This window comes from Phaseolus vulgaris, chromosome 4, assembly GCF_000499845.2.
Source record: "Phaseolus vulgaris cultivar G19833 chromosome 4, P. vulgaris v2.0, whole genome shotgun sequence".
Classification (NCBI taxonomy): domain Eukaryota; kingdom Viridiplantae; phylum Streptophyta; class Magnoliopsida; order Fabales; family Fabaceae; genus Phaseolus; species Phaseolus vulgaris.
The window spans coordinates 34,145,046-34,154,181 of record NC_023756.2 but is presented as its reverse complement, the minus strand read 5'-3'; the positions used below and the strand labels follow the sequence as shown (position 1 = coordinate 34,154,181).

Genomic DNA, 9,136 nt, shown 5'->3' with positions numbered 1-9,136 from the left:
ATTCAATGTAACTATTCTTAAAATTGGTTCACATTAAGGAACTCCACGTAACAAACCTATGGTTGAACAAATAATCATTCTCATCGTATTTCTCATTTAGTTAATTTTGCCAAAAAAACTTAAATAGGAACAATAAAAATGGGAACTGAACCACTTAAAGACTTCGGAAATAGATATAAAACAAAGTGATTACACTTTTTTTTTATTGTTTAGAGGAAAGGTAGGGGAGCTGTGTAAAACGTTGCAAAGATGTTCTAACTTTTTATTGTTTATTGTGATTACACTTTTAACTTTCTAACTGTTAGTTGGGTCTGTTACAGGTAGTTAGATGTTCTCTTGTATTCTGTTATGTTTGTTTCAGATCAGTAAGCATTGTTTCAGATTAGTTAGTAAGATAGCTTTATATACATTTTGTACTTGGTTACTCTTCAGCAATTACAAAATTTATCTTCACATAAATTCTTTCACTTCTCTCTCAATCTTAATAAAACTAAATATAACAAAAGTAAGGATCATCATTGACTCAAAATCTTCAATTCATCATTTGTGGTGCATACTAATAAAAATTAAAAAGTAGTGAAATCAAATGAAGCTTAAAAAGGTCAAAAGTTAAGAACAAAAATACAACATCAAGAAAAATATTAAAAACAGTATTAGAAGAATACTTTTGTTTTATCTTCCTTCTCACATCAATATTTCCTTTTTCTTGAGCAACTCCGCATGCAATTCCTTTGTTGCCACCAGTTCTAGGCTCCACTTGTCCACTATTATTGTCTTCTTGAAGTGCAGTTACCACCATAGAATCACAACCTTTTTCCTTTTCTTGATTGTCAATCATAGAAGAATATGATACGGAATTATGTCATTAGTGGTAAAAGTTGCTATAATTAATAAATTTCACTCAGTCTTGCCAAGTATTGCCTACCCTGAATATAAACATCATTGGAAATATATAACTTCTAACAATTCTCCACAGTTAACCTTAAAGGCCTGTAAACAATTGTCCTGACATTCCCTATGTTTTGTTTTCATTTTCAGAAAATGAAAACAACATTACATGGTAGTGGTAATTGCTTCCACTTCATACATTTATAGAAGATTTCTGGTTGATTTTGGCTTAATCTTAAGTCCCACATCGGTGGGGTCATTGTTTGGAAAGGAGGTTAGAGGGTTATAAATTAAACTTTCCTCATTCACTTTTATATATCCCAATTTGTAATATTATTTTCTCCCATAATAATAAAAGTGGGTTGTTTCAGCTGTACTCGGAGATTAGGTTAAATTGGCCGAACTCCGTTAACAATTTTTCTGGTGTGTTTTTTCCTCTTTATCTCTTTTATTATTCCGCTCTGTTTATTCAATATTATTTGTCGGGTAGCTCTGTTAGGGTTCTGTTTTAGTGGGAAAATTACCCGCTTTTTGCAAAAAGTGGTATCAAGAGCCGAAGGTTCGCCCTTGGGTTGTTTGAAATTATTTGTAATATTGAATATTATATTTTGAGTTTGTAATGGCAAATCAAGAAGAAGAAGCGAAGGATGTATCCAAAGTGTCGGGCTCCTCGTCATCATGGTCGAGGTTCCCAGTGTCCACTTTGAAATTAGCGGTGGAAATATTTGATGGCACTGGACATTTTGGCATGTGGCAAGGAGAGGTCTTGGACTCTCTTTTTCAGCAGGGTCTTGATATTTCTATCAAAGGAGAGAAACCAGAAGAGGTAGAGGAGAAAGACTGGAGCATAATCAACCGGTTGGCATGCATAACTATTCGATCCTGCCTGTCAATAGAGCAGAAGTATGCTGTAAAAAACGAGACTTCTGCACACAAACTGTGGAAGGCATTGGAGGACAAGTTTCTGAAGAAGAATGGTCAGAACAAGCTCTTGATGAAGAAAAGGTTGTTCCGATTTGACTACCAACAAGGTACTACTATGAATGCACACATCACTATGTTTAATCAATTAGTAGCAGACCAGTTGAATTTAGATGTGAAGTTTGAGGATGAGGATTTGGCTTTGATGTTGTTATCTTCTCTTCCTGATGAATTTGAACATTTGGAGACTACGTTCCTTCACGGGAAGGAGAATGTGTCGTTAGATGCTGTTTGTTCTGCTTTATATAGTCATGAATTGAGAAAGCAGTATAGGATGAAAACCAAATCAATGACATCAAAAGAAGCATTGGTGGCAAGAGGTCGTCAGCAAAGCCAAACAAAGGGGAGAAGAGGGAGGTCTAAGTCTAAAGGTCGAGCCGTTGCCAAAGATGAGTGTGCTTTTTGTCATGAGAAAGGACACTAGAAGAAAGACTGTCCAAAACTGCAGAAGAAAGGGAAGGTTCCGCAAGATGCAAATGTTGCAGAATGCAAAAGTGATGTGGAATCAGATATCTCTTTAATTGTCTCGCTTTCAGCATCATCGTATCCAGATGAGTGGATATTGGATTCAGGTTGTACCTATCATATGTGTCCCATTCGAGAATGGTTCTTTGAATTTGAAGAACTTGATGGCAGGGTTGTTTACATGGGTAATGATAATCCATGTAAGACAGCTGGGATAGGTTCAATCAAGTTGCGAAATCATGATGGATCCACCAGAATTTTGCGGGATGTACGGTACGTGCCAAAGTTGAAGAAGAATCTCATCTCATTGGGGGCTTTAGAATCTAAAGGCCTAGTTGTGACGATGCGAGATGGAATTCTTAAAGCAACTTCAGGAGCACTGGTGATGTTGAAAGGCGTGAGGAAGAACAATCTGTATTACTATCAAGGTAGTACAGTGGTGGGGACAGTAGCGACAACAACTTCTAGCTCTAAGAAGGATGCTGAGGCAACGAAGTTGTGGCATATGAGGTTGGGACATGCTGGAGAGAAATCCTTGCAAATTCTTACCAAGCAGGGATTGTTGAAAGGTACGAAGGCTTGCAAACTTGAATTTTGTGAGCATTGTGTTCTGGGAAAACAACGAAGAGTGAAGTTTGGCACTACAATTCACAATACCAAGGGTATTCTGGATTATGTGCATTCAGATGTGTGGGGACCTGCCAAGACTCCGTCAATCGGAGGTAGGCATTATTTTGTCACTTTTGTGGATGATTTTTCCAAGAGAGTTTGGGTGTTTACTATGAAGAACAAAAATGATGTGCTTGAAATTTTCCTTAAGTGGAAAGCTCAAGTTGAAAACCAGACAGAAAGGAAGATTAAGGTTCTCTGAACAGACAATGGAGGAGAATACAAGAGTGATCCGTTCTTGCAGGTATGCCATAGTTGGATATTGTGATTCTGATTATGCAGGTGATTTGGATAAGCGACGGTCTACTACTGGCTATTTGTTCACTTTAGCAAAAGCGCCAGTTAGTTGGAAGTCTACCTTGCAGTCTACGGTGGCTTTGTCTACGACAGAGGCAGAGTATATGGAGATTACAAAGGCTGTGAAGGAAGCAATTTGGTTTCATGGGTTGCTTAAAGACTTGGGAGTTGGTCAGAAACAACTTGAGTTATATTCTGACAGTCAGAGTGCTATTCATTTAGCAAAGAATCAAGTCTTTCATGCACGGACGAAGCACATTGATGTTCATTATCACTTTGTGCGTGAGATTCTCGAAGAAGAGGAGATTGTTCTCGAGAAGATTCACACTACGGAGAATCTTGCAGATATGCTCACCAAGGTGGTTATAAGGGCCAAGTTTGAACATTGTTTAGACTTGGTTAATATCTTGCACATTTGAAGTTGGCGCCCGAAGGCGCAAATTTGAAGCACTGTAAAGTTTGTTTTTGTTATGTTTTGAGAAGATTTGTATTAGGTAGGACTTGAAATTAAGCCAAGGTGGAGATTTGTTGATTTTGACTTAATCCCAAGTCCCACATCGGTAGGTTCATTGTTGGGAAGGAGGTTTGAGGGTTATAAATTAAACTCTCCTCCTTTACTGTTATATATCCCAATTTATAATATCTTCTCCCATAATAATAAAAGTGGGTTGTTTCAGCTGTGCTCGGAGATTAAGCTAAATTGGCCGAACTCTGTTAACAATAGTTTTTGGTCAGAATTGACAACATCAAGGTTCCTTGTATTGATAGTTAGTCATTTGCGTCTGGGTAGACCTAGAACCTCATAAAAAACTGATCAGTAACATGCCCAAGACGACAATCTCTCCTTTCTTTAATTCTTAATTTGCTTCTTCATGTCCAAGATCCAAAACCTTGAGTTTCAGTAACTAAAACTGAAGTTACTGTTGCCAATTGGAAAAGGTTCCTACAAAATGAATTTGGCTCAGTTTGGACATACTTTGCTCTATTTAAAATCAAATTATGCTACAAAATTAGCTTTTAACTTACTGAAGTTTGATTCATTTTAACTCCATATTTTCTTCTTCTATAAATACTTATGAGAAGACTATCCTAATTGGTCATTATTTTGAATGCAAGTGAAAGGCTTTAAGAAAGCGAAAGCCAATAGGAAAATATACCTTTGTCACCTAATTTTAGAACAGCATTGTCCCTAAAGCCATCGCCAATGTAAATATTGCAACCTTCAAATAACCTGGTGACAATGTAACGTATAAGAACAACAAAGGTTCTGCCTTATCTAGCAAGACAAATCAATGACAACTAAAATACATTGTCCTGCATCAAAAGGATCTTTTTGTTGTTACAATCATAGAGGAAGCTAACTAATACCATTTCCAATTGGTAACATCGGAGTGTCATGATGTTGTAGAATCCATCTCCTTTTACAACATTTATTACCTCCTTCTACCCAAGTTCTTGTTCCTCCGATGTATCAAAAAATTAAGAAATAACAGCATTATCCACCATCATATATAGAAACCCTTGAAGTTGTCAAAATTGTAGTTCTCTCCAACAATAATCAGCCTGAAGTAGCTTCACCAATAATCACAACAAGAGCATATACCATCCTTAAAATGATGGAATCGATTGGTGTCCCTGACGACAATTTCACGTTGAACTATCTTGGAGATAAGCTTGATAGCAATATGACAATCTCCACAAACACGGAGGTTTTTGGTAATTCTGATTGGAAACTCTCGGGTATTCAAAATAGCAAACACAATAGCTAACTTTTCGCTGTGAACAGCTAGATGGCATTCTTTATCCTCCTCCTCCACGTCATGAAGAGCAGAATCAGTCTCAGGGACGTATCCTAACTCTTTCATCTTCCCTACCAGCACACTTAGCTCTTCATATATCTCCTTTGACTGTGGGTGTGACATGTCGCCTGCAAGAAAGGTGTGGACCTGATTATTCAGTTCAACATTGCTGATCCCAGGCATTTTTCGAATTTTTCTTCTCTTCATTAGTGACCGAATAGCTGTTACTTCTGTCCATCTACCAGCCTTTGCATAAATATTAGATAACAACACATAGTAGCCTGATTGTTCAGGAGCCAACTGAAGTAGTTCGTCAGCAGCTATAAGCCCAATATCCATTTTGGAGTACACCCGACACGAACTAAGCAGTGCCCCCCAAACTCTTTCATTAGGCTTCATTGGCATCTGTTTGATGAAATTATAGGCTTCATCTACTCGTCCAGATCGTCCTAAAAGATCAACCAAACAAGCAAAGTGTTCAATTCTTGGTGTTATTCTGTAGTCGTCTGTCATCTGCTTAAAGTAAAACTTCCCTTCATTGTATAATCCTGAATGGCTACAAGCTGATAGAATTGCCACAAAGGCAATGAAATCTGGACTTTGACCTGAATTTAGCATTTCAGTAAAGAGTGCCACAGCATTATAGCCTTGTCCAGTCATACCGTAGGCAGATATCAATGAAGTCCATGATGCAACGTCACGAAACTTCATTCTGTCAAACACTCTTTTCGCATCTTCTAGACATCCACACCTAGCATACATGTCTATCAATGAATTCTCCAGAAGCAAATTTGGACATAGCTTCTTCCTCTCAACATATTCATGAATCCTCCTTCCTAACAACAAAGCTGAAAGATCGCCACATGCTGGAAGTACACTAGCACAAGTGATTGCATCTGGTTCCACTTCACATTTCTCCATTTGTAAATAAAGATCAACAGCCTTTTCAGGCATTGAGTTTTTCATATACACAGTAAGCATCACGTTCCATGAGACCAAATTTTTCTTCTCCAAATTCACAAACATCTGCTCAACATATGAAATATTTTCTGATGAAGTGTCAGTTACTGCAGGCAGGAGACTAGCCATTGTACCTGCATCCGGTTTCTGCCTCAAACACTCCATTTCTCGGCAGATCTCCAGCGCGTCATCAAACCGCATATTCTGCACATATCCAGCAACCATTGAGTTCCATGAAACAACATCCCTACTTGGCATTTCATCAAGAACACGCCGTGCCTCCAGCAAGCAACCACATTTCCCGTACAACGCAATGAGACCATTTCCTACAAATAAATTCAAGTCAAACCCAACCTTAAACACAGCTCCATGAAGCTGAAACCCGATTCTCGCATTGTCAGAGCAAGAGCAAGCCTTCAAAACACAAGGGTAAGTATAGTTATCAGGACTAAATCCATCACCAACCATGTCCCTGAAAACAAGCAATGCATCATTGTACCAATGGTTATTCACATAGCTTCTGATCATGACATTATAGAAAATAACATTCCTCTCAGGAATTCCATCAAACACCTTGCGTGCCAACCCAGGTTCTCCACAGGCGGCATAAGCCCGCATAAGTTTGATTCCCAGAGATGGGTTTTCGTGAAAACTGAGATTAAAAACCTTGGAATGCACATTTTTCAATGTTTTGATATCTGGGTTTTGGTCTAGCGCTTTGCCCAGAAGTTCCAAAACAATAACTGGGTTTTGTGGGGACCCCGATGATTTTCTAATTGAAGAAACCAAGGCTTGTAACTTAGGAAACTGCTGAGTTAATGGAGGAATTAAATTCATGAATTTGAAACTGTTACTTTGTTTATGTTAAAATTGAGAGGGAGAGAAGGAAAAAGGGCAAAGGATTTACAGGTCTAAGGGAGAGGAATTGCAGTCCCAATATTTAACTTCTCGATTTTGAATGAAAATTTAACATAGTTTTGTTTTATCTTTTCAACTTTTTTGTATCCTCCTCTTTGAGTATAATGTGTCCATGTAGGGGAAAAAGAGAGATCTAAAAACAATAAACTGTGACAAGCTAAATTATGTTTAACAGCAAAAGAGTAGTGACATTTAAATTCCAAATGCTACTTCTCAATGCATGTAAAAGAAATCATACTCACTTATTAAGAGTCACGTTCTTTTCTAAAATGGACATAGCACATGTTCATGTATTCCTCACAATTTGTAAAGATTTTGGCCATAGAATGTGTTTTACATGCTTAAAGATACGAGGTTTCTCTTTTATTAGAAGGATGAAGAATGAAAGTGTGCATTTTAAGAAAGAGAGAGGAACAATTATGGTAATGTAAGTATCAAGATGTGAGGTTGCTCCTTTCCTCTTTATCTTAAATTGTTTTTTTTTTAAATACATGTTTACCTATTATACAATATTTTGTAAAATTTCGTTAGTCAAAGTATATTTTTGTATATAGTATTAATAGACGTTAACATTATAGAAAACTATCTAAAATACAAACAATACGATTATTAATAATAAACAATTTTATTACTTGTTTTCATGTAATCCCACTTTGATAAACAATTAATTGTTATAAAATAATAACTTTATGATACCAAATTAGTATAAGATATCGGAAATGATAATAACCCGTTCATATCACCGCTATTCATGGATCTGGTGATATTGGTAAATACCGTACAAGTTCTATACAGAACTGTTTAATCAGTTCGAGGGTGTAAATTTTCTTGCTAATATTTGGTAAAACTCAATTTCGAGGTTGTTGATGCCTATGTTAAATTTACACAGCTAGTAGTTATAAATAAAAAAGCATGCTATATGGATGCTTAAAATAATTGAACTGAATAGAATTTTATGTTGCATAAAACTTTGATCTGACACTTTGCACCCACTTATATACAATGAAAGGCTCTAATCTCTAGTCGATGTGGGATCTCCAACGCATCCCCCTCACGCCGAGACCACCAACTCGTGCATGAGACTATATATTATGGGTGGTCCGATAGCGGCTCGATAGCGGGTGGCACAATAGGCCCAACACAAACACTCGCTAGGATAGACTCGAAATGGCTCTGATACCATATTACGAAGTGGACTTTAAGCCTAACTCAACCCCCATAAAACCGGCTCATAGGGTTGAGGTTTGCACCCACTTATATACAATGAAAGGCTCTAATCTCTAGTCGATGTGGGATCTCCAACACTTTGCTCGAAGAAAAAACAATGCCAAAATGGATGCTTATCTGGAGGTTTATTCACTATTTGGATGTGGGTGATTATTGTTAATGTGGAAATTGAGTTTAGACAAGTGAGGGAGTATTTTTTATATTATTTTTTGTCACCTATCATCACCAGTGTGCTATAACACTGGAATATTATTTATTATAAGAAATAATTTGTTCTAGTAGTACTGAAAATAATCTTTTAATTGCATAAAATTACGATTCAAAAATAAATAATTTTTAATTACAATTTTGTTCTAAATAAAGTTTATAACAATTATAAATATGGTACAAATTTTTTATATCATTTATATTTTTTCGAAGTTAGTTCAGACACAAATAATGTTTCAATTGTTGAAAATAATATTTTAATTCAAAAAAAATTATAATTCATAAATAATCAATCAAAATAATTTTTTAACAATTTTTAAATACAAGGATAAATGTGTAAAGTTATATTTTTTCAATTAAAAAATACAATTTCAATCACATTGATCACATCACTCATTAATGGTGGACAAAAAATCAAAATTTCAAAATCCAATCCATAATTATCCAAATCCATATTACTTTTAATCCATTTAAATGAATTTATCTCAAATCCAAATCATGTTTTTGGAATTTAAGTCCAATCCATTTAATTTGGACATGAATTAGATATGGATTGGATACATTTTTGAATAATCCAAATTGGATTTTGAATTGGATTTTGACTTGGACCAGACCCAGGTTGAGCGAAGTCAATCTAAGCCCCTGTTGAGCTAAGTCGGCCCGAACCCATGTCGAGTCGAGTAGAGCTGGCCCAAGTCGGCCCAAGCCAAAGTCGAGTCGAGTCA

The 9,136-nt window shown here is 36.4% G+C and overlaps 1 protein-coding gene across 1 annotated transcript; it reads right to left on the bottom strand.

The window, feature by feature from the left end:
- Positions 1 to 4,507: 4,507 nt before the first annotated feature.
- On the bottom strand, positions 4,508 to 7,320 carry LOC137837554 (putative pentatricopeptide repeat-containing protein At3g49142). Its single transcript, XM_068646573.1, has one exon. It carries the CDS (start codon positions 6,894 to 6,896, stop codon positions 4,875 to 4,877), a length of 2,022 nt encoding a protein of 673 aa, XP_068502674.1. The 5' UTR covers positions 6,897 to 7,320; the 3' UTR covers positions 4,508 to 4,874.
- Positions 7,321 to 9,136: the final 1,816 nt, after the last annotated feature.

Excerpts from the sequence above, each read along its gene's own strand:
- LOC137837554 (XM_068646573.1), bottom strand. The coding sequence starts at position 6,896 with ATGAATTTAATTCCTCCATTAACTCAGCAGTTTCCTAAGTTACAAGCC.